The following is a 23,334-nucleotide window of genomic DNA, read 5'->3' on the forward strand; positions in this document are numbered from 1 at the left end:
TATTCTCATCCCAGCCTTATAAACTCGTCATGCGAGGCCGAAATCCTATAAACACGCTCATTGCTCCTCCTCTTCCTCCGAAAGCTCTGGCAAGTACTCCCGAACCCCTTCCTGTCACATATCGAAACGCTTATACCCATGGTGGACTTCCGAATGAACAGCATTCATTGCCTTTGTACAAGCAGATTTTCTGGCACTTCTTCGCTATGACAGTAAGCTGTTGATCGAGGGAGACGAGGGTCGTGGGGTCGCGGGCGCTTGAGTTCGATCTGCTTTTAATGTCAATAGAGTAGGTTTTGTCTGATTTCCATCTCCGTCTCTGCAATGACCAGTTTCTTTTGAGGACATTGTTGATAGTGATATTTTGAATGGTGATGATGACCTTCACATCTGTGCTGATGAGGATTCTGAGATGGAGGAAGTGGAGAGCGGTGCTATTAGAGGTTGCATATTTGTATAGCTATATCGCTGCCATCGTGACATATATAGCTTTTGCCCAAGATTATAAAGAGGCTGATGATACTAGCTGTGGAGTTTTTCCGTAGGCAGCCAGTAGCTTAATTCAATTAGCTAGTGTGAATCTGATTACCCTTGATCACGGGATCTCGGATCTCGGATAAACATTATCCCACTAGCTTCCGGCACTGAACTCGGTGCTTCTTCACCGACTCTCTCACAGCCACCAATTCCAGTCCATGAACGGATTCTGCCCACAGTCGACAAGATGGGTCGCAAACCAAATGGTATACCACTTCTCCCTACTCCTCTCAATCTCCTTCTCCTTGCCTGTACTCCAAATTTCTGCAGAAGGCATACTTCTCCTTGTCATCGCAAGATGGTTTGGGCGCGATCTGGGTGGGGCGACTCCACGGGCCCATCTGCCCCGTACCTGTCCGACTTGAAGAAAGATTGCTTGCTAACAGTAAATACATAGCGCTGATAATTCAGCACTTCGAAAGAGGAGCGAAACTCAACGACTCGAGCAATCGGTACGAGCATACCTGCAGATCCTGCGGCGAAAAGTTCCCCAAAGGTCGTATTGACAGCCTCACCTCTCACCTCATCAAAAAATGCCCCGCGTTGTCCGTCCAGGACCGGCAGAAGGTCCTACTCGAAATGAATAACCTTCCACACTTGCCACAAGGCGCTCAAGGCGAAGGCTTGATGAATGGCTCTACCAGAGATCTGCCAATCGGCCAGCCTCCTCAAGACAATTGGTCTGCTCTGGGAATTTTGGCTGAGGTAGCTAGGCGGAATGATACACATGAGAAGCATGATAATCGGTCTGCGAACAACTCGGGTGTCTCTGGAGGAGGCCACAATTCTGAGCCACAACGGCATCGGCTCGAGATTCAAGAGCATTACACACAAGAGAACCCCCCTGTCAGTTACGAGCAGCGTGTCCAGCACGGTAGAAAGTGTAAGCTTCCACACTCGACGGTTACTCTGATTCTTACTAACCAGACCAGTGGGCAAAACCAACCACTACGACCATAACCAGGACCGTGAGAGCTCGCTTGCTCCTGCAAGCTTCGCTGCCCATATGCCTGATGCTCGCTCTGTAACGCCTAACTTGGTAATGGCAACGAATGCAACCAATATAGCAGCAGCTGCCGCTCGCTTTGTGCCATCGATGGTCGATCCCCAGCTGCTTGGAGACGATATGAACCAACACAACAACTTGCCACAAGTGAAGTGTGAGACTCTGACAGAGGCGAATTCCCCCTATGATGATCACATGTATCACAATATTCCGGGCGAGTCGGTCATGCAATGGCCGATGCTTGACGGTTCTGGTGTTAATGTTGGGCATTACGAGGCCGATCACATCGAACAAGATATGCGGCACGCAGAGTCACCTCGCGCGGCGCCCACATACACCACGCTTGCTCCGTCTGTTGCTACGCAGACAACAATGGTAACACAGTTTAGCGCTGAAACTGGTCATGGTCATGGCAAGAAACCCGCGAAGCCAGTTGGCCGGAAAAAGTTCGATAACTTTCGTCGTCGTGAAGTCAAACTCGTCCGGCAGATGGGTGCTTGTTTGCGTTGCCGAATGTTGAAAAAACCTTGCTCTCCTGGTTCCCCGTGCGATACTTGCAGACGTGTGGAAAGTGCTCGAGTATGGAAGCAGCCTTGTGTTCGGACTCGGCTTGCGGAAGAGCTCGACGTGTTTTCTGCTGGCTTGCATCTGGTCTTAGCACACCAACAGATCAGCAATGCCAAGTCCCAAGTCGCCTTCCAGTACTCACAACACCACATCGAGGCTTCTCACTATCCAGAAACGACAGTGTATGCTACCTTCCATGCCCAAGAGGGTCACCAAGTAATTGCCCAAGAGAACATCGATCCAGGCCTCAGTGGTGACTTCAACGTCAACAGTCTACGAATTCTGGACATGGATAACGACGACCCCCCAATGAAGCTAGAGGCCTACATGAAGCGAATGTCCAACGTCTTCATCGAGCGCGAACCATCCCACTTCATGAACATCACACTCAACACAGCCCAGAAGCTGGCGATCGAGAACCAGGACAAGCTCTTGGATAAGACAGACGGACTTCTGAACAAGACCCTTGAATTCTGGGCTATCGTCCAGATCTTGGTTGATCACGAACCTCGCTGGGTCATATCCGATCGAATCAACGTTGACGCGCAACCCGGTCAAGGTCCAATCGTCAATTCGACCAGCTACGATCTTCTTGTCGCGCAGCTCAACGCAGCAGCAGAGAAGAAAGCCGCCAAGATGTGTACCGACGTTCTCATGCGTTTGGAGCGTCTTCTATTGCAGAAAATCAGCTCATTCGAGGTTTTCCTCATTGCAATCATCATCCTCAACTGCGTCGAGAAGTCAACCTGGCTGTTCAAGTCCTGGGAGCAAGTATCCTTCCGCTCGCGCTGGCCTCTGGACAAGCCTCCCAAATGGTTCGCAGACCAGGGTGAGAAGTTCACGGAGACACTGCAGATGTTGTTGAGGATGCGAGAGGTTGTTCCGAAGACATACCAGACGCCGGAGGGGACTATTGCCACGAATAAGGACCAAGTGTCGAGGGACTACTTCGAGACGCTACGCCTTGATCGTAAGTCATCTTACTCCCCCACACCCCCCCCCCAAAAATTATATGGACTAACAGAACAACAGATCGCGATGTCTTGGACAAGCAAGCCAATCACCAATTTGACCCAGCCAATTCCCGCTGCTACGAACTCCGCTTCTGCTCTCGCATTCTGCTTCCTACTCCCGCTTGATCCTGAGCCACGAGCTACCTGCTATTTCCTTCTTCATTTTCAGGACTGTTCAACCGGCGTTCCATACCCCTATCATCCACGTTGGCGTCATTTGGGAAAAGGTGTGAATATGGGCTTTCGTATGTCAAGGAACACACGCTCCTTCTACTTTAGCAAGGCGTTGTTGGCTGGCTGGTCATATGGTATCCGGTGGAGGCTAAGTGAAGAGAATGCCCTCGACCGTGGATTGCACATATAAGTGTGTTTCTTGTAAACCAATTTGCATTTGCATGAGGCTGCTCCTTCTACTACGCAGTGCTTTATGCAGTAAAACAATAAAATCGATGTTTAATAAATGCATGGCTGGTCTCTACTCCACGTCACCACCACCTAGGTACCTACCTACCTGATCGTGGAGAGCCGAGAGCTGGTCTCGTCTTCAGCTGAGAGGGTCACCTACTACTTACTACCTCCATGATAATCCCGGTCAGTCCAGATATCTAAATAGATAGTATAAGTAATTTTTCCGCGCCTACCCATCTTCACATCCACCCATGGCTTTTTTTTTTTTTTTTTCTCAATTTAATTTCTATTCCCCCTCCTCCCCCCCCCCCTCCCCTCATGATGTACAACAACAACAACAACAACAAAAACATGACGAGAGCCTAACTAAGTGAACGAATAAATAAACAAATAAACAAACAAACAGGAACTCAAGCCCATAAAAGCACTCAACGACTAACCAACAGTTGCGCCGGCCCGAAACCAAGACTCTGGCGTGAGCGTGATGGATGATGATGGATGATGGATGATGGATGATGTTCAGTTCGATTTTCATTCTTACCGTACCTACCTACCTACCTGCGGGACGACGAGAGGATAGGATGGGATAGGATAGGATGGGATAGGATAGGATAGGATAGGATAGGAGGAAGGAACTTCATTGAACTAGGCTCGTTGATTCAGATAGTCTGGATGTATAGTACTGAGGTATGTATATATATATATATGTGTGTGTGTGTGTGTGTGTGTATAGAGAGAGAGAGAGAAAGAGAGAGAGAGAGAGATCTCTAGCCGCGCCACGCACGCGCCGGTCAATCCTCGCTCGTTTCGCGCAGCAGGCTGCAGCAACAACCAAAGCAAAGCATGGCATCATACCATACCATATACCATATACCACGTACACAATCACCACCACCCCATTCATTCATTCATTCATTCATTCATTCACACATCTCGATTCTCGTCCCAACGCGCACTCGCACATCTAGTCCGATTCCCATCCATTCAGACCTCTCTCGCACTTATTATGTTCCATGTCGTAGGCCAGATCCACGCATGTATCAACCATTGTATTACTCTGCGCTCTCTCTAGCCCAGGCGAACATCCATCCATTCATCCATCCATCAGACCATGTCTTCCATCCCATCTACAGCCGGGCCTCCCTATCAGCAACGACCTGGCAAGATTTAAAGAAGCTGTCCCAAACTCCATCACATCCCTTATTTCCGCTCATAGGTCCATTCACCGCTCTTCACCCGTAAAATCGCGTTCAGCTCTAAAAACGCAAATTTATCCGCCGCCCGCTATGCCATGTAACAACACTTAAAATTGGAAATAGGAAGATGTATCATATGTCGAAGACATCGAGCCGTTTAGGCATTAAAGTGAAATCTGTCTGGCTCGAGTCTGCCAAGACCGTCTCGGGGAGCGACATATCGTCTGCGATAGTTGTTCGTAAAATCCTGTAACAAACTTCGAACCTTGCGAACACCTTCTTGACCTTCGGTTAATTTAGCACGGATGTTAGTCATGAGACGATCAATTTCCTGACTGCTGACGGTTCCCGAAGGCAGCATCCGGAGATTCTTGTCGACCCATGTGGTCGTGGCCTCGGGCATGAGCTCGAAAAGACCAAGAAGAGCACCGCTTCCGTCGGAAAAGCAGTCGTCAGGGAAAGTGATCATCATGCCGGCCAAGATATGCTTGACGAGAAGCTCGCCATTTGCAAGGAGAAGTTGTTGGACGAGTTGTTGAATCTCGACTGGATTAACAATCTTGGTCGAACTGGGTGGGTTCTCGCCACCATACCCGATGACATCGCGGATATAGTGCAGACACACGCTGAGAGGATCCCGTTGCTCTAGAGCCAGAGCAGAAACAGCGGCTTGAAAGAGTGGCTCGAAGAGCTGGGAGTGGACCATCTTCTGGGGATAGTATAGCAGCGCATCAACAAGAAGGCGGTAGAAATCCTCGATGACATCTGGTAGTTCATGCGGTAGCAGATCGCTCATCATCCGGAGTGTGTTAGTTGACTGGGCCTCGAAAAATGTGTAAATTGCCTCGGATGTCTGCTCGGACACATGTTCCCGGTCTTCGGAGAACTCGCGCAGAATAGCACTTGTGGCCCAGAGGAAACATCCTTGTTTCGAGGCAGCAAAACCAGACGCAAGCTTGTCTGCCATAGCCGGGAGGAGAGGTGCGATAGCGGTACGGTATGAAATGACCATAAATCGCCAGTTCCGGCAGATCCGTTCGCAGATTGGGGTGAAGGTCATGTAGCTGTCCATGATCGTCGACAAAATGGGGAAAATCTCTTCGCAGTATTTGACCGCTGGATTTTGTTGGCCAGGCTCTACATATGGCTTAACGATTTGGATAAAGATAGTGATTAGTTGAACATGATCTGGAAGTGAGAAATTAGCCCAAAACTCAAGTTTGAAAGAAAGCAAACATACCTGCAACCGCCAACTTCCCATTATCGTCAGTGGCCTGATTGGCCAAAGTCATGAGCTTAGCCATCAGCGGGTCACAATAGAGCTTTAAGTAGTCGAATATCTGTGCAGGAGGCTGGACAGCTACGACCGATGCGACGCCTTCGGTAAGCTCTTCTTGGCTGATCAGAGGGAGCTTACCCAGAGTCTGATTGTAGAAACTCTGAAGCTGGACAACCTGACCACCTAGCAAGTGCTTACAGTCAGTACAGAAGAACTTCATCGCCATCGCGGCAGCTCGAACGATCTCCTTCGAGTCCGTTTCGAATGACGAGACGATGTATGTGAACTGGGATTCCAGTAGTTCGGGGTGGTTCGAGGTCCACTCTGTGTAGCGCCCAATCACCATGATGGTTGCGAAGCGCAGCTTCTCGTGATGTGGGATTTGAACGATGAGAGGCATGATTTGTGGGAGGATGATATCCTCGTCCTTATCAACCATTCTTCCCAGAGCCCGCATGCTAAAGATGGGTGCCTCGAGTTGTTGCCAGTGAGGTACTGAAGTGTTAGTTGCCATTCCGGCGTACGAGCCCATCCAAGCCTTGATTCTCTCCAGGACCTTGGTCAGACACTCCGTTACACCCATAATCTCGCAGCAGTCCTTCAAGACGTCACCCATGTGGTGTCGGAATTCGCGGTATTTTTCCTCGGCTTCCTTGTCACCATCAAACGAGTCAAGTGAGTTCGGATCGTCTGGCGTCGGGAATTCGAGCTGCTTTAGCATGACATCTACGAGCTTCGAATAGACATCCATATACTGCATACGAGCCTCTATATACCTCTCTAGAATAAGATATAGCTTCAACTCGTACCAGAATATGAAAGTAAGGGCGATAGCATCTCTATCGATATCTCTGGCGGCGCATTCCAGGACGGCTTCAACGAGTGGTCTGAAGACCAACGGATCACGCGCGATGAGGACAACCCAGGCCTCTCCGGCTTCTGCGAAAATTCTTGTGATTCCCTTAAACGATTCGATATCTTCCTGCTGCTGAGCCTGTGCAATCCGAGGCTGCAAAGCAATTACACGCGGCAAGAGGACCTGGATGGAATGGAGGTATTCGTCAACGTCACGTGTCTCCCTAAAGATGGCGCAGAGACAATCTGTTGCTGCCTCGAAAGACTGGTCGGTATCGAGGGCACTGAAGGCGACATTCAGCAGAGGGGAGTTTACAACATCGGCGACTGGTACTTCGCGTAGCCATGATGTTATGACTTCAAGTAGTTGCGGGTTAGTTGCGGCGGTTGCTACAACATTCTGTTAGTTAATGGTTGGCCATGCTTTCGATGATCCGTACCTGATGACTGCGCGTAGTTGATCAAAAGCTGAACCACTATACCGGCGTTGTCTCCCAAAAGTTCCTGCGTCCTCTGTTGCAACTCATCTTCCTATGACAAAGGATTAGACTGATACCATATTTCTCTCGCCAACCCAGGGTCGTTGTAGATTCTTGCAGGATGGTGATTTTCGGCGCACATACAGTCAAAGTGATCTTTCGTCCTTCGGTGACTTCTTCGGGGAGAACCTTGAGGAAATCCAGGATACAGGCGTGGCTATCCGGGGTGTTGCCCAGAACGGATACAACCATTTGAACCACATCCTTCCAACCAGTCATTTGTATGGCCAAAATAGCCAAACAGACACACAGTTGGACTCGAATAGGACGCGGCCCTGTTGCAAATACCTTGAGGAGGTCTAGGATCTGGTCTCGGAGTGAGGGCAGTGCCTCAGCCGGTATTTGCGTGACATCGTAGGTAATCTAGCACCATCAGCACAGCGAACCCACATCTGCCCATGTGTACCCTCCTACCTTGCCCCGTAGAGTTGTCGCGGCGAACAGTTTAGCCTCTGCATCTGCCTCAGACTGTAGGATGCCGATGGTAATCTGCCATGCTTCCGCCTGCGAAACCGGTAAGCCTTATATGATCTTCCGAGGTGGGAGCTCGCAGCTCGTCTGCCTCCTCCGCGACGTACCGATTTCTGAAAGGTCTCCAAATAGTGATGCGCTGCCTTTTTCTGCTCCCTTTGGCCATCGCGCATGGTAGCCATAGCCGTCAACACGGGCGCGAAAGCCCCCACGCCATTCGAGACCATGGCGACCATGGTGATGGAGGGGCAGCCCGGAATGCGGAGGGGTCGAATGCGCTCGTGAGAAGGACGCGGTAGGTTAGGACGGGGGTTTTGAAGATGGCAACAGAGATGGTGGAAGGCTTTTGCGAAAGTAGAAGCTTTGCAAGGCGTGAGAGATGACGAGTTGGGAGAAAGGATGGAGTTGACTGGTTCTCTTAGGACGGTGAATTGAGCCGACACCGTCGCCCCACTAGCGCGCCTTTTGAATTTTGGCAGCCTCGTTCTCGTTCCAGGGCTTCCTTTTGCAATCTCAATCAACGCGACAGCGACTGCCGTAGTCAACCATACCCAGCTCTTCGACACAACTGGATCCTTCTGCTTGAATTTTCTACCAGTCACCCGAACGCTAGCAAATATGAACAGAGGCGGTGGAGGAGGCGGACGCAAGGTCCTTTTACCCCCCATCAACTTCATCTTCAAGCTCCTGCAGCAACGCTCGACGGTCCAAATATGGTTATACGAGCAGCTGGCAATCAGAATTGAGGGCAAGATCAGGGTCAGTGCTTTTGGTATTAGCGTCGGAATTAGAGATAACTGGTTCTATGCTGATGTTCACTCTTAGGGTTTCGATGAGTTTATGAACCTCGTTATCGACGATGCGGTGGAAGTCAAGCAGGCAACGAAGACCAGCGCGGAGAGTAGGAGAGATTTGGGTATGGAATCTGTATTATATTCACATCTAAATGAGCTAATATGGGCCAGGACAAATACTGCTCAAGGGAGACAATGTTTCATTGATCCAGAGCTTGAACGGTTGAGAGAGTATCTATCGAGTGGCGTTATGGGCAAGAAAGTTATGATCGCCGGGGACAAAATCACGATAAGATTGCGGAAAGCAGAGGTGGAGTTTCAAGTGGTTTCCTGGTTCATCTGTCCTCAGAATTCAATTCTCTGATAGGGCCCTCCAAGACTTTTCCATCGCCAACCACCAGACTGTGCAGGAGATTATCATGGTCTCCAACAGGCACCGAAAAGCCAGTCTCGGTGGCCAGAAATTGCTCCCGGAGAGCCAGGCCGCACAGCAATACATCGGTTCCTGGACTTGTTGTCTCCCGAATCTGTGACCCTCGACTCTGCACATATCTATGCAAAAAGTAGTCATAGAATCCTTTTCCATGGCCAAGGCGCCTCACATATCCTGACTTTGGATCAATATCAAAGGCCACTCCGGGCACGAGGATCATGTCAAGTGGCCTGCTCTCCTTCATCGAGCCCTGCAGTATGTGCTCTCTCTTCTCCACGGTAGCTGCATCGATAGTAGGGATTCCCCAACTATCTCTTTCCAAGGACTCGTAGTCCGAGAGGGATGTTAAATCTACCATATCCATGACCGAGCGTGGGGTATCAGGTGGTGGATCCCGAGCTTTGTGGAGAAACGGTACAAAGACCTGCTTGCCTGATTCAAGGGCGTGGCGTACAATTTCATCTGTTTGGACTTCGCCAGTTGGCATGGAAAGATAGATGCCAACGCGTTTTGCTTGTTGGTATGGTTTGAAGCTGATCACGTTCTTGAATATGATGGTACCTGGATAGCGGTTAGTGGGGGTCTCAGATGTGCGGTTAGGTACCTACTCTGAGCATTTGTAGACTCTGAAGAGATATTTGAGAGCTTCTTCTTCATCAAGGATCTCAACTCTTTTTTTGCAGCCTTTAGTGCAACGGGTGAGGCGGCCATTGCTTCGCTCTGGATACTCGCGCTCATCTCATTTGGCTTTTGACTCGAGTACTAGTCATCAGGGTTTCCCATTCTGATTCCGTTCTACAAAGTGTCAGTGTGTATAGTCCTCAAGGTTTGCTTTTCTGGTATCGAGGATAGGTGTCGTTGGGCAGGACCCTGGTCTGCCCAGGAGGTAAAATCAGGCAAGCAAGCCAAGCAATGCCATCCGAAAGTCTGAGAGGGCCAAATTACGCCACTGTGGCTGCTTGCTCAATCCTCATTCGCTGTTGTGGTTCTATTTACAATTGCTATACAAGGTCCTGCTCCCCCAATACAACCACTGCACTTGTTCACGCGGAACCATGCAATCGCTCTCTCTAAAGTCGTTACTAGTCGTAGGTGCTTGCCTTGCCTCTGCAGCCTCCGCCCTCAACACCAAGCTCGTCGGAACATGGTCGACGAAATCCGCAAAAGTGTTGACAGGCCCGGTACGTTTCCATCTATCGAACAGGGAGAAAAGCATGCCGTGTCGACGATGATCCAGGGGCCGAAGGCTGATGATGCGGCATACAGGGCTTTTACAATCCGATCAACGACAGTTTCATCGAGCCGAAGCATACAGGCATTTCCTACTCGTTCACAGCGGACGGGTTTTATGAGAGCGCATACTACAGAGCGATTTCGAACCGTACGTACGCAGAGTCCGAGAAAACATTGCTGGCCTGAAGGATGCTGAAGAAGGATACAGCTACGAAGCCATCATGTCCGCAAGCGATCATGCAGTTTCAACACGGGACCGTCGTCGAGAACGCAAACGGGTCTCTCAGTCTGACGCCGTTCAGCGTCGACGGCAGGCAGCTGCTATCGAATCCATGCGCAGGCACTACATCCACATACACGCGATACAACCAGTCCGAAACCTTGGAGGCACGGATTCCCCCCCCCCATCCAAACACTCGTCCACTGTTTCTAACGATAGCAGAAATACCAAGTCTACGTGGACGCCTACTCCAAGATGACCCGTCTCGACCTCTACCAATTTGACGGCTCCCCAATGCACCCCATGTACCTTGCCTTCAACCCGCCGCAGATGCTGCCCACGGTCACCATGAACCCGACAGTGACAGCTACCGCTGTAGGAACGAAGGCGAAGCGGACGTTGGGGGCCGGAGAGGGAGAGGAGCTCATAGAGCCGCTGAATAAGAATGCTCCGCACATCACGCGCGATCACGAGCTCACTTTTATTCAACGAGTCGATTTGGATATGCTGTGGTATACTGGCGTAGGAATGCTCGTTACGGGAACGGTTGCGTACTGTCTATGATTAGGCGGGTGAGGAGGTGGGAACGTCAATAGAAGGCACATCACAGCGGGAATACCATGATTTCACCACAGGAGTTCCGGAGTCGGAGTTATTTAGCACTTGGGGTTTTAGCATTCTTAACTATGGAGAAAGAAATAATACCAGAAAAACATCCGGGGTAGGCGTGTCTAGGGGTATCATTTTACTTACTGTACTGTACGCATTCTATGTAAAGCAGCTATCCCAGAGGCCACCTGCCCGCGCAAACGTCAGACTATCCACAAACGCACCCAGCGTGCATCTGCCCAGCTCATCGCCGCCGCAAGTCTCAAGCGGCATCACGCGGTCGTTAACGACCACCCTGACCATTTCCTCCGGCTGTCCCGCACACCTCATCTTCTCAAAGTACGCTCTCGCACTGAACGGCACGATGCGACTGGCTTGGTATCCATTCGTCTCATTGAGGCTCATGAACGTCGTGTTCAGCAGCGGGGGTGTAGAATTGAACAGCCCAATGGCGGAGAAAATAGTCATCATGTCGTTGTCATGACTGAAATCTGCATAAAGGATCGCACCCAGCGGGAAGGTGGCGTTCGAGCCCGTCATCGTGGAATTCGTGCTCGTGTGGTCCACGACCGGCGAGCTCGCCAATCGCGCAATGAGCTCGTTAGTGAAGCCCACGCCTTGGGTCGGACCCAGCGGGTTACCATTGGAATAGCGGTAGTACTTCCCCACGCTTTGCCAGTAATCGTAAGACTGCCACTCGGCGACGGTGAAGAGGCTGCAGAAGGGGGAGAGAGTGCCGGCATCGTCGGCGACGGTGTTGAAGGGGCAGAGATCCATCATCAAGATCGTGTCGTCGTCGGTCAGGTTCGCGCCGGGGAGGTTCTCGTTCAGGCGGGCGGTGATGGGGGGTGTGAAAATGGCTTGCCATTCTTCCTGGGCGTCTTCGCCGATGGAGCTGAAGACGCCGTCTTCGAAGCTGGTGCAGAGGCCGTGGTCAAGCGTGTTGTTCTTACCGGCCTCTTCGCTGATGAGCATGATGGGGAAGGGGAAGCTTCCATTGATTGTGGCGCTGGGGTCGTGGAGGCGGGCTGTGTGGAAGCCTTGGGTCCAGTTCGTGGCGGATTCAACGACTCGTGTTTGATTTGAAGCTCGGATGAAAGGGGCGATGGCCTTGGTGAGAGTCTTGTATCTGTTGTAAAACTTGGTGCCTGAGTTCACCATTTCGTTCTGGCCAAATAAAGTGAGCTGGTCAGCACCGAGAGTGTAGTTATAGTCCTTGATGAAGGCAAAGCTTCCGTTGTAGGAAGTTGCTTTGGTGTGGATCTGGGTGATCAGGTCTTGATACTGGTTGGTTTTGCCCTCGGTAGGATCTCGAGCACCGTGACGGGAGAGCATTTGAGCGAAAGTGATTGTGCAATGCTCAGGTACTTCTGTAGCGATTTCTGATGGTACCGCGTAGTAAGGAGAGTTCTGGCCCCAGAATCGAGATATCTCAGGCTGGCACGTGAAACCATCAATGCTATCGCATTGTGCTTTGACATGCGAGATCGCGTGGTCCCTGATTTGATGTTAGTAACAGTGATACGTACAAATAAGTAAAGGCAAAGAATATCAGAAAAGTGCAAGAGCTAAACTAATGGTCCAGCTCGAAGAACGACTTACGCGATGGCCAAGTAGAGAAACAGGACAACAGCCAAAGCACCCATTATGAATATCCACGTCCTGTGCTTGCTGTTCCTACTGAATTGCTTCAGATGCTGCTTTAAGAGAACGTGATGTTCCGAGTCAAGATCGACGCTGTATCGGGGCTCCTCGTCGCCAGCTGGCATGCCCTCATCTTCAGGGGGAACAGCCGCATAGTTATAGCCATGATGAATGCCGTCTTCTTCCCTAACGGACGAGGTCCTGGAGGTCCTGGAGGGGCCTGTGGTCTGCATCTTGGTGGCTCCCGGTGCATCTAGTACGGCAAGGCGAATTCGATATCTTGAAGCTCGGCCGGTGACGCGAGTAATTGTGGCGAGCTGTGTATTTTTTCGGCAGAATTATTTCTAATGAGAAAAGGGACGGCTCGGCCCCGCAAAGAGCCGAACCAATGTTCAGTGTTGAGAGGCCGCAAGATACATAGGAAAGGTGAGGATGCGTATGAGAAGTGTTGGTGCGTGCCGAGGGGCGACTTTTCCGATGTGTTGTGAAACGATGGCGGCCACGGTTGATTTTCGAAGTCGTCAAGGCGGCTCCTGCCCGATCTCAGTTCGCCGACGACACATGGTGCACCTCGAGTCTTTGACTGGCTGAGAACGGCGTGAAGTTTCTGTCGCCTCCGATCGATAGCAATATCCGAGATTCGATAATTTGAGTAAGTATCTCCTAGTCAATATTGATCTAGAGGCTCATGAGATCGATCAGCGAAGGGGCGATTTACGCTGTCGTTCGGGTCAAAAGGACAAGGCCCAGGAATTGCCTACCCAGCCTGCCGAGTTGTTCTGACTTGAAATTTCGTTTTAACCGAATATGAATGAAGATAGGGAAATATCATAGATAAGAAAGCCATATTCGTAGATCGACACCCAGGGCAACAGGCATTGCCAAATGCATTTTTATTTGACGCAACAGAAAGAATTTGAGTCCATGCACTTTCTCAAGCTTGCAGTCCAGTGCAAATATAGACTTAACAGCATTCAATCCTTGTGTCGATCGAGCAAGTCAGACGCGGGGAATTAGAGACTTTAAAACTTCCAACGGACACCCCGGCCAAGAGTGCCACACACTACACAAAATAACATTTACTGATTCACAGGGAGTTTGAGGTTAGCAACAGATGTCGATGTAGAAAGAACTACTCGTGAGGTTCATAATTGATCTCATTCTCTTTCGCCGACCCGTCGGGGCTAATATCTAGAACGTCGATGTAAACAAACCTTGGCCTAAGCGAGTTCATGCTTCTTTCGACCACTCCACATTTTCCAGATTTCTTCGCCACATACCGACCCGATGATTTCCTCTACACAGCGTGCATTTGCTAATTCCCCGCACCCCATGCACAAAATGACAGAGTCGGCGCCATGCATCCCGCAAAACGAACTATGCAATATTCTCATTGGTACAGTTTAAACACCCGCGCAAAGGGGTATATCTACAAACGGCTTATGATAGCTCCGGCATACTCGTGTGTCTTGGCCTTTCCTCCCAAATCACCGGTCAACGACTTCCCTTCCGCAAGGGTATCAAAGATAGCCTTTTCAATTCTTGCTGCGTGGTCATTCAAGCCCATATGTCTCAACATCATGATGGAAGAGAGGAGGAGAGCAGTGGGGTTGGCGAGAGCCTTGCCAGCGATGTCGGGGGCGGAACCGTGGACAGCCTCGAAGATGGAGCACTCATCTCCGATGTTTCCAGAAGGAGTGAGACCGAGACCACCGATAAGACCAGCGCACATATCGGACAGAATGTCACCATAGAGGTTTGGCATGACCAGAACCTTGTCGTTGTAAGGTGCGGGGTCGGTAACGATCTTAAGGCAGGTGTTGTCGAGGAGCTCAGAGTCGAATTCAACCTTAGGGAAGTCCTTGGCGACACGGACAGCGGTACCCAAGAAGAGACCATCACTCATCTTCATGATAGTAGCCTTGTGCACAGCCCGAACCTTTAATCTTCCGACATCCTCGGCGTATTGGAATGCGAAGCGGAGCACGCGCTCACTGGCCTCCCGAGTGATAAGCTTGATGCTTTGCACGACACCATCCACCACAACGTGCTCAATACCAGAGTACTCTCCCTCGGTGTTCTCTCGGATCAGAACAGTGTCTACGCCATCATATGGGGTCTTGTATCCTGCGATGGAGCGGCAAGGTCGGACGTTGGCGAAGAGGTTGAAGGTTCGGCGGAGAGTGAGGTTCAGGGAAACATGGCCCTTTCCAATTGGGGTCTGTACATATATCAGTAAATGCCACAACAAAACCGAATGTATGTCCTTACGGCAAGAGGGCCCTTGAGAGCAACCTTGTTTTTCTTAATGCTCTCAATGGTCTCTGGGAGGATGGAGGTTTTGCCGTCTACCAATTGCGGTGTAACGTCGACTGGTTCCCACTTGATAGGAGTCTTTTCCACTTGTTAGTAACATTTCCTCCACCATTAGCCCTCGGAAACGTCGTACCTTAGCAGCCTCAAAGATGTCCTTGACGGATTGCGAAATCTCTGGTCCGATACCATCACCCTCGATCAAGCTGACAGTGAAAAGTCCCTAGAAAGATATCAGCCCTTATGTACTCCGACTTCCATATTCCCAAGCTCAATTGAGTCAGTCGCGGAACCATTAACAGATCTATCTTGGCCGGGAGGAGGGAAAGTCGTACATCCGAGCCCTTCTGGCCAGTGAACTTTGCAACTTTGTCCTTCTCTGCCAAACCGGTCGCGTATTGACGTCGAGACTGGACAAAAGGTAATCAGCAAATGGAAAATAACGATCACGGCGTTGCTCCCTGCGACTCGCCTGGAAGGAGAACTCACTTGGACGGAAGTGGGGACCCAGGCGCGGGTAGAAGCTTGCAGGCACTGTCGCCGCGCTGGGGCAGCGAAAGAGCGTACTGCTAACATTGTGAGAGGAGTGCACCGAGATACCTGTGCAGACAATGTGCAAGAGTATGGATGAGGGTAGGGAATGACAGGATTTCAGTATCGGGATGGAGATGAGGAGGGAAAGGTTTGTGATGCTCGGGCTAGGCGCGGCAAATGGAACTTCCTTCCTGTGGTTCCGTCGGGCTTGTGGTCGGCAATGGCCGGGAAGGCTGAAGGGGTGTGACACGAGAAAACAACCTGGTGCAACCCCAATCGTGACAACTTCAGAGCGACGAGGCTGAACGTTCGAAACCATTAGGACTACGAGGAGCAGATGAATGCGACGGCGACAGCGACAGCAAAATTACGATTTGCAATACTCCCAATCCCCTCAGCATGGCAGACTATGAGCGAACAGTTTTGGAGCACTACCAACTCTCTACTGCCTACCCCGTGGAATGGCCTGCGGAAAAGGACAACAGCGATGCCTCTGACGAAGAGGAAGAAGTAAATCGCGCACCGAATGGCAACATTCCCAATTCAAAGTCGAGGTATTCTGCGTTGCAACGAGCTGAGGGCGACAGAAAGAGTATCCCAGGCTCACAAAGGGGAGACAATGGAGTCGAGACCATGGTGCAGAGGGACGAGCCGGATCCACTGGGCAGTACAGATAGTGTTGTGAGGATTCTACGGCAGCTGGGTCTGCCAGTACAGGAGGATCCGAGGCTACGTAGGTGTACACTCTTTGAAGCATGGGTATATCAGCTAATAGGATGCGAACAGGTAATCGGTTTCTTATGTCCTCGACCACATTCTCCCCAGCTCTATTCTTATCTCAAGTACACTCTACTGCTTCTACACAGGACCTTATTCATGGCCTCGACGTGCTGTCGAGGTCGATTGACCAGAAATCTGCGTCTTTGAAGGTCTTGGTCGAGTCCAATTTCGAGCGCTTCGTTCGCGCCAAAGCCACAATTGACAATGTCTACACCGAGATGAAATATCGCGGTGTACAACCGCCTCAGCCAACTTTGGGGCCTCGATCACGCCATGCCAGCAGAACTAGCTTCCGGGCAAGCAGTGGAAACCAGGCGGGCATGATCCTAGCCCCTCCAGATGCCAGGAAGAAGAATGCCTTGACGAAAGAGAGCGAGTATGGAGTTCTGGGCATCAAGACCCCGCTTTTGGACGTCTCTGCAAAGGCCGAGGAAGTATGGGGCCCGGCACTCGGGGGCCGTGAGAAGGAGGACAGCTACAAAGTCATGGGCGGGACTGTTCAGCGCTACAAAGACTTGTATGAAGTCGGTGCCGCTATTACAGATAGCATCAAGCGAAAAGACTACGAAAGCGTTGTAGAGGAATATGCAAAAGTAAGGCGATTTGCCGAAGATGCGAAAAAGCTCTCTGTGGCTCTGGGCGATTCACCTCCGACAGACTCCCAGATATATCAATTACTGCTGGCAGCACGTGTTTGGAACGACGTGGAAGAGCAAATCGGGGATTTCAAGCGCGATGTCTGGAAACGACTTGTTGCAATGCAAAATGTTTCTACCAGGACAGGCGGCATGGAGGGCCCCCAAGATCAGCATATGGAATTGATTGGCGTCTTACTCGAACTCGGTGTGACTGACAACCCTGTTTGGGTTTGGCTGTTAAGCCGTTATGACCATCTGAAGAGCAAGATCCAGACCACTTCGGAAAGAACCAAGATTGAAATCGAAATATCACGGAGGCGCCTGGCGAATAGTGAGCGACCGACTACCCACCTAATAGCATCGCATTTGAGATCCCTTGGTAGACAGACACTTGAGGAGAAACCTACTTCGGTGGACTCATCGGAAATTATTGAGTTATGGGAGAAGATTCATACATTTCTCAGTGCTATGCTTGCCGCTGATGGAATCCTTGGGGAGGTTCTTGAGTTCTGGCAGACCATTCAGAATTTCATCGATGGAAAGGCCCAAAAGTCCCTTCCTTCCGGTATCAATGGGGAGTCTCGCCACCACCATCGACTTTCGGATGAGGGCATTCTCCAATTGCAGAAAGGAACGATCGAGCTAATAGATATGATGCGGGAGAGCATATTTGCATTTTTCTCTGAGCCGCCGATTGAGGATATATCCGCACTATTTTCACCATTGCCAGCAACTCCTCGAACACCCGTATTCTCTGGAGCTGGATCACTGACTCCATCGGCACTCCGAGAAACTCGTTTTAATCTGGACCCTAACGACATCCCTCCCCCTTCACCCAGAAGAGGGGAAGCCTGGGAGAAACATGCGTTCTGGCCTCCCTGGTCGAATTCCTTGAGCGCGGTCCATTACTTGGGCAAACTGCTAGTTTTGGTGGGAACTGGGGCCAGTGAGATGGCGGCGATTTCTCCTATTGGAAATGGCGACGGCTCTGCTCTGGAGCGATTGAAGAGCCTTGTTGGCGAGGCCAGAGAACGATGCGTGATTGCTGTCTGTGCTGCATGGAACAAAGATGCCGAGGACATCAAGGTTCTGGAAGACTGGAGACGATCTCCTGAAAAACGGGATCTGACTAGAATGCCTGCTTACTTCAACGCTTTCGAAAGCGCAGTCTTGACAGGTATGCAGAAAATTCTCTACATCTCTGACGCTATGGTAAAGTCCGATCCTACCAACATTGTCTTTCCACCACCTACCAAACTTCTTCAGATGGTTCGAAGTCAATTTGTCACCACGCTCTACAGGTCGTTGAGCGGCATGGTAGAAAATGCCGAAAAAGCTGTGAAGAAGGCCGAGGATGACTGGACAACGGACAATGATGGCTTGGCGAGTCCTGTTACAATGATGGTCGCAACTAGTATTGGAGCTGGAACTGTCGATGCCAGTGACCGAGTAAGTTGTTCAAACCTTGAAATGAGCAACAACTGATTAGGACAGAACGTTCGCATGCTTCTTACCTTGAGCAACCTTCAAGCCCTCAGGACCGACGTCGTCCCCAACCTGACCACGCAATTCGAGAGCGCCTTTGCTGTAAAGCTGACCGAGGAAACAAAAACCATCCGCGACGTTCTCGGCCAAATCGATGCACGTCTGTTCCAATCATACACCCGTCCGGCAGTCAACTCTCTCAGCGCCATCATTCGTGCTGGTATCTCCTCCCCTGACTGGTCCCCTGGATCTTCAGAGAAGCCTCGCGAGGTCCGCGCCTACGTCTATGAGGCTCTCCTCGGTCTTGTCCTTGTCCATACTCAAGTATCCACCACCGCTTCCACTCTCACCGCACAAGTACTCTCCTTCCTGCTAGAGCAGATCTCTCGGGAACTCCTCGAAGCCTTCAAGGCACGCCAACGCTATACTCTCTCCGAGCTAATGCAAGCAACCCTTGACCTAGAGTTCGTAGCCCAAACTTTAAATCAATACACCACCGAGCGAGCGAGCGAGATCCAAAGTCAGATTTACCAAGAGCTGGATAAGGGCACCGACAATGATGCGAGAAGCAGATTGCAGAGCGAGTTGCCAGAAATGAGAGCTGTATTGAAGAGACTGAGAGAGGGGAGTAGGAGTGAATTTGCCTGCTTCAAGAAACCTAGGAGAGCCGAGAGGCCCTCCGCAACCCAGAGTCCAGGTAGTTCGCAGCCGAATGATGGGCAGGTTATGTGAGCAGTGTCTAGGGTGCTGTATAATGCTGAAAGCTTTGTAAGTTCTTGGTAAGATATGGTCAATCAGCTGGTAGATACCCAATGCATTCTGCCTTTAGTGTCTTTTGTTTTTTTCGTCCGACATGGATTTTCCATTGGAAATCTACTATCCTTTCGGCTGGAATTTCAAACGCGTTACCACCATGTACAGCCAGCATTACTGCACCATCCCCATGCATTCCCTTCCTCCTCTCTGTGAGCACCACTCATGGCAAAACAGATAAAAATCACACCACGGATTGAACGGTAACTATTTTGTGAGAAGATTTGATTTCCACTTCCACTTTGTAATTGCTGCTGCTACCTGGTTAAGAGACGGTTATTCGGATTCATAAAAGTAGCTCCAAACCCGAGCCTGAAGCCTACCAAGGCACTCCCACTCAGCAGCCACCATCAGAAAGCAGTCTCAAGACTCCCGCGAAAACTTATTCTATCCCGGAATCTTGTTTCACTCAACCACGCAACGACATGGAGAAAAAACCCAAACGATGAACGATGACCCCTTTGTGCCCAAATCTCCATGCCCGAAGCACAACCTCAAAAAGATGGACCGAGTTTCGAGATGGAGTGCAAAGAAGCAGAAATACCAAGGCCGATAAGATCAGTACTTGGACGCAGCAGCTTGGGGATGGAAAAAGTCGATGCCCAGATCCTCAGCCGTGCGGTAGCCTTGCTTGAACTTTGGGTACTTTGGTGGGTTCCACTTGTCTCCAGAAAGGTACACCTGTATCCGCATCAGCATAATCCAATTCCTATGACCTTGTCGGGCTTACCAATCGCTCAATGATCATCTCGTACGCCTTCTCGATAGCAGCCTCCGTGCCATAGAAGCCAATCTCCCGCATTTCCTGACCGCCAAACTCTTGCTCGGGGATCTTGAGATGACACTTGGTCGATCTCTCCACCCTCTCCATGAAAGCCCAGCAGTTTCCGTTGAGCTTGGGAAGATCTTTGACCGAGATCATCATGGTATCGAACTTCTTTCCCTCAGCGGCCTTTGGGACAAGTGAAACGAACTGGAAGTCAGGCTTATTTCCTCCCTCCCAGTTGTTCATCTCATCTTCGAGGGAGCAATTCGGAAGAACAGAGCCAGCATTGACCAATTCAACCTCCTTCTCAATCGACTTCTTGACTCGAACCTGACCTGGGGTCATGCCATCGCCGCGGGCGGGGATGAAGCCCATGGATTCGTCAATCTTTCCTGCCATGGAGCGCGGAAGCAGGTGGGTGGGGACGACGAAGAAGACTTCCTTGAGACCCTTAACACCGGGGGCCAACTCGTTCCAAGCTACCTCTTCATGTCTACCGTGAAGTGCTTGCATAACAGAGCAGCCGCCGGCGATTGCTTCTCCCATGGCACAGGTTTCTTGGTCAGGTCCGTGGACAGGATCATCGACATTCCATGTGTGGCAGTTGGTGACTTGACCGCTCGTCAGGATAGCCAATCGCTGGATGTTGACCTCATGGTCATGTTGATCTTTGATGAAGCGAACGATGGTGTTCATGCAAGTGTTTTCGGCGAAGAGGATGATGTCCTCTTTATGATTGAAATATGTCATAATCTTTTCAAACTCGGAATCAGCGCTCTTGAATTTGGGATTGGTGGAGAAATTGACGAGGGTCCAGAACCGATTAGCCTCCGCTCTAGATTCGACGCAGACGTTCATAATGCTTGGAGCGATACAAGAGCGGGGGGGCGAGTCGGTAGCGGTAGTGCGATACCTTGTCGTCCGAGTCGGCACCATCAAAGATGACCTGGAGAACTCGACCCGTGGGAAAACTTCGTCTCCAAATTTTGATACGAAGCTCAAAGGGTAACTTTGTGAAAAGAGTGAAGGACTTCAGTGGTTCACTAGGTTTTGTCAATAACGAACAGTTTGTTGACAAGATCTGACATACCCTTGTGGCTTAGCTACACGAGCTCCAGCGGTCCCACCTGCAGTCATGGAGAGGTGATTCATAGCTATAGGGATTTCACCGACTTGACGGTCACCTGCTGGTTGACGAGCCATACCACGACCGGCATTACTGCCTTGGTTCTGACGAATCTTGTTGAATGGACCGGCAGGGGCATCCGATTTCTTGGTGTCGGTGGACCAGTCGGAGGACTTCGTGCGGTTTACATACTTTGTGGAAGGATTAGGAATTGTGTTCAGATCGAGAGGTTGCCACTTGCGGCCCTTGGCCTTAGGACCGCCAATATTGGATGGCTTAGGTATGGGAGCAACGGGTGCAGCAGGCGAGGTGGGCGCGGTTATGTGACTGCCTCAAGTCTGTAAATATTAGGATGTGATGTAAGAGCAAGGCAGGAGGGGAAATTCTCACTGTGCCGGCTGGAGGAGAAATCTTGCCAGGCATTTTGTTCAAGTTCCCCGTGTAAGGTATCTGAGGAAGGGCCAAGTCGGTAGGCGAATTCGTTGAGTTGGACTATGTGTCTGTTGAAAAAAGTCAAAAGATGTCGTAAAGAAGTTGTCGATGAAGACGATGTAGTTTGTTTCGAAAAGACCTGTAGAGAAGGCCAAGGACGGTGTTATATAGGAGCCGTTCAAGCGGCGTTAGTCACGCTAGCCTGCTAAGCGAACATCCTCGATCTGTGAATATACACAAAGAATGCATCAATTAGCAAGCCCAATCGGGCTAGACCGTGAGTAGCTGCAATGACGAACTTCACCCTTGTTATTCTTCGCGTCTCCTGATCGAAGCGCCGCGGTTTTCGTCCTTCTTGCTCGCTAGCAATCGCTAGTGATAGATTGTATCGATATAAGCATTTATTACGGTATGGAAAATTTTAAACAACCTTTTTATAAATTGAATACGTAGTGAGAACCATATCATACCAACTATATACTTTACGTAGCCCAGAGTGTAATGGGCTTTGAGGTACAAAAAAAAAAAAATCCTAGCAGCTCATCAATCGTTCACTGGAGGTCATCCATAGTTCGCGTAAATCTCCACATTTATTTAAAAACACCCCCCATTTTTACTACAAGCGCGTGTGCATGCGATAGGTATCGCATATGCAATACACGCGCACAAATGGATAAAGAGACTTACGATTTGATGGTTGATAGACATTATTGTTATTGTGGCAGATTGTGGTTATTGTAGTTTTTAATTGTAGTTGTTGTAGTTGAAAAGGTAAAAAGAGAATAGAAGAAAAGCGATATGAGTAGGTATTACCGGTAGTAAAGGAAGTTGAGGCTGAATCACTTGTCTCTAAGAATTGTATCGTAGACACAATTTAAAGGTGAATAGATAAGTCCCGTGAACTACTAGTTTTTATCAACAGATTGGCAGGTGGTATAAGTAAGATGGCCCTTGCTAATCCGAATACTTCTCACCACTCAACTCCCAGGTATATACAAATTCTCATATTCGTTAATGAATACTAACGAAATGGAGCGGTCCCCTTACCAAGTTCACCAAGCCCCGGAATTTCCAATTGAGCTTCGTACCAAGATCTGGAAGCTCTGCTTGCCCGCAGATCGGATTCTTGAAGTCATCTGGGATGGTTCGGAGCAAAGTTAAGAGAAATCATCTCACTTCCGTTACCGTTTTGCCCCGCGATCAGGTCAGCATACTTCCTCGTTGGATTTGCCCAACGCTTGTCAAGCTGCAGCAAAAGATCCTGAAGCAAGATTACCCCACGCAGAATCGTCGTAAGATCGGTCTTTACGGCAAGGAAGGTGGCATCGCAAAGGCTAAGAAGCTCATCCAAAAGCAATTGGTATGTCAAGAACATCTAAAGTATAGCAATAGAATAATACTAACGATTTACAGGACTTCCTTTCTGGTGATGACTGGGTCCCTCCTCCAAATCCGCTTATCAGACCCGGCTTCAAGCTGGGAAATAACCTGGACCTCAAGCTCTACAATCCCCATCGCTCAGCTTCCAAGTACCGAGCGAGCCTCGTCTTTTATTTTTTCTCTCACACTCGCTCAGTCGTTGGACCGCAATTTCGAGGTTGTGTTTCATCTGGTGGAAAATTGTGCAGGGAGCCTTACTTTAG

At 50.1% G+C, this 23,334-nt stretch overlaps 10 protein-coding genes across 10 annotated transcripts; 5 read left to right on the forward strand and 5 right to left on the reverse strand.

Annotated features, from left to right (window-relative positions):
* Window positions 1–724: 724 nt before the first annotated feature.
* On the forward strand, window positions 725–3,249 carry L3040_001904 (uncharacterized protein; the record flags this gene model as incomplete). Its single annotated transcript, XM_007289529.1, has 4 exons — window positions 725–743; window positions 935–1,420; window positions 1,470–3,080; window positions 3,143–3,249. 4 exons carry the CDS (start codon window positions 725–727, stop codon window positions 3,247–3,249), a joined length of 2,223 nt encoding a protein of 740 aa, XP_007289591.1.
* A 1,635-nt stretch (window positions 3,250–4,884) lies between these two features.
* Window positions 4,885–8,107, reverse strand: L3040_001905 (uncharacterized protein; the record flags this gene model as incomplete). The annotated part of the gene is made up of 6 exons (XM_007289528.1): window positions 4,885–5,915; window positions 5,968–7,251; window positions 7,302–7,392; window positions 7,485–7,763; window positions 7,815–7,904; window positions 7,979–8,107. 6 exons carry the CDS (start codon window positions 8,105–8,107, stop codon window positions 4,885–4,887), a joined length of 2,904 nt encoding a protein of 967 aa, XP_007289590.1.
* A 382-nt stretch (window positions 8,108–8,489) lies between these two features.
* L3040_001906 (uncharacterized protein) lies at window positions 8,490–8,892 on the forward strand (the record flags this gene model as incomplete). The annotated part of the gene is made up of 3 exons (XM_007289527.1): window positions 8,490–8,630; window positions 8,697–8,787; window positions 8,837–8,892. 3 exons carry the CDS (start codon window positions 8,490–8,492, stop codon window positions 8,890–8,892), a joined length of 288 nt encoding a protein of 95 aa, XP_007289589.1.
* A 108-nt stretch (window positions 8,893–9,000) lies between these two features.
* L3040_001907 (uncharacterized protein) lies at window positions 9,001–9,809 on the reverse strand (the record flags this gene model as incomplete). Its single annotated transcript, XM_007289526.2, has 2 exons — window positions 9,001–9,659; window positions 9,707–9,809. 2 exons carry the CDS (start codon window positions 9,807–9,809, stop codon window positions 9,001–9,003), a joined length of 762 nt encoding a protein of 253 aa, XP_007289588.2.
* A 344-nt stretch (window positions 9,810–10,153) lies between these two features.
* L3040_001908 (uncharacterized protein) lies at window positions 10,154–11,115 on the forward strand (the record flags this gene model as incomplete). The annotated part of the gene is made up of 4 exons (XM_066156937.1): window positions 10,154–10,279; window positions 10,365–10,479; window positions 10,540–10,718; window positions 10,774–11,115. The coding sequence occupies 4 exons, from the start codon at window positions 10,154–10,156 to the stop codon at window positions 11,113–11,115; spliced, it is 762 nt and encodes a 253-aa protein (XP_066012939.1).
* An 88-nt stretch (window positions 11,116–11,203) lies between these two features.
* L3040_001909 (uncharacterized protein) lies at window positions 11,204–13,037 on the reverse strand (the record flags this gene model as incomplete). Its single annotated transcript, XM_066156938.1, has 4 exons — window positions 11,204–11,213; window positions 11,305–11,332; window positions 11,385–12,658; window positions 12,763–13,037. The coding sequence occupies 4 exons, from the start codon at window positions 13,035–13,037 to the stop codon at window positions 11,204–11,206; spliced, it is 1,587 nt and encodes a 528-aa protein (XP_066012940.1).
* A 1,196-nt stretch (window positions 13,038–14,233) lies between these two features.
* L3040_001910 (uncharacterized protein) lies at window positions 14,234–15,693 on the reverse strand (the record flags this gene model as incomplete). The annotated part of the gene is made up of 5 exons (XM_007289523.1): window positions 14,234–15,025; window positions 15,076–15,198; window positions 15,254–15,340; window positions 15,453–15,527; window positions 15,607–15,693. The coding sequence occupies 5 exons, from the start codon at window positions 15,691–15,693 to the stop codon at window positions 14,234–14,236; spliced, it is 1,164 nt and encodes a 387-aa protein (XP_007289585.1).
* A 357-nt stretch (window positions 15,694–16,050) lies between these two features.
* L3040_001911 (uncharacterized protein) lies at window positions 16,051–19,286 on the forward strand (the record flags this gene model as incomplete). Its single annotated transcript, XM_007289522.1, has 3 exons — window positions 16,051–16,384; window positions 16,438–18,518; window positions 18,564–19,286. 3 exons carry the CDS (start codon window positions 16,051–16,053, stop codon window positions 19,284–19,286), a joined length of 3,138 nt encoding a protein of 1,045 aa, XP_007289584.1.
* Window positions 19,287–19,925: 639 nt separating this feature from the next.
* Window positions 19,926–21,682, reverse strand: L3040_001912 (uncharacterized protein; the record flags this gene model as incomplete). The annotated part of the gene is made up of 4 exons (XM_066156939.1): window positions 19,926–20,048; window positions 20,098–21,142; window positions 21,224–21,534; window positions 21,650–21,682. The coding sequence occupies 4 exons, from the start codon at window positions 21,680–21,682 to the stop codon at window positions 19,926–19,928; spliced, it is 1,512 nt and encodes a 503-aa protein (XP_066012941.1).
* A 953-nt stretch (window positions 21,683–22,635) lies between these two features.
* Window positions 22,636–23,334, forward strand: L3040_001913 (uncharacterized protein; the record flags this gene model as incomplete). The annotated part of the gene is made up of 5 exons (XM_066156940.1): window positions 22,636–22,679; window positions 22,727–22,895; window positions 22,977–23,051; window positions 23,105–23,220; window positions 23,268–23,334. The coding sequence occupies 5 exons, from the start codon at window positions 22,636–22,638 to the stop codon at window positions 23,332–23,334; spliced, it is 471 nt and encodes a 156-aa protein (XP_066012942.1).

The sequence above is a fragment of the Drepanopeziza brunnea genome (assembly GCF_022702325.1).
Source record: "Drepanopeziza brunnea f. sp. 'multigermtubi' strain 214-2 chromosome Unknown ctg2, whole genome shotgun sequence".
NCBI classification, from domain to species: Eukaryota; Fungi; Ascomycota; class Leotiomycetes; order Helotiales; family Drepanopezizaceae; genus Drepanopeziza; species Drepanopeziza brunnea.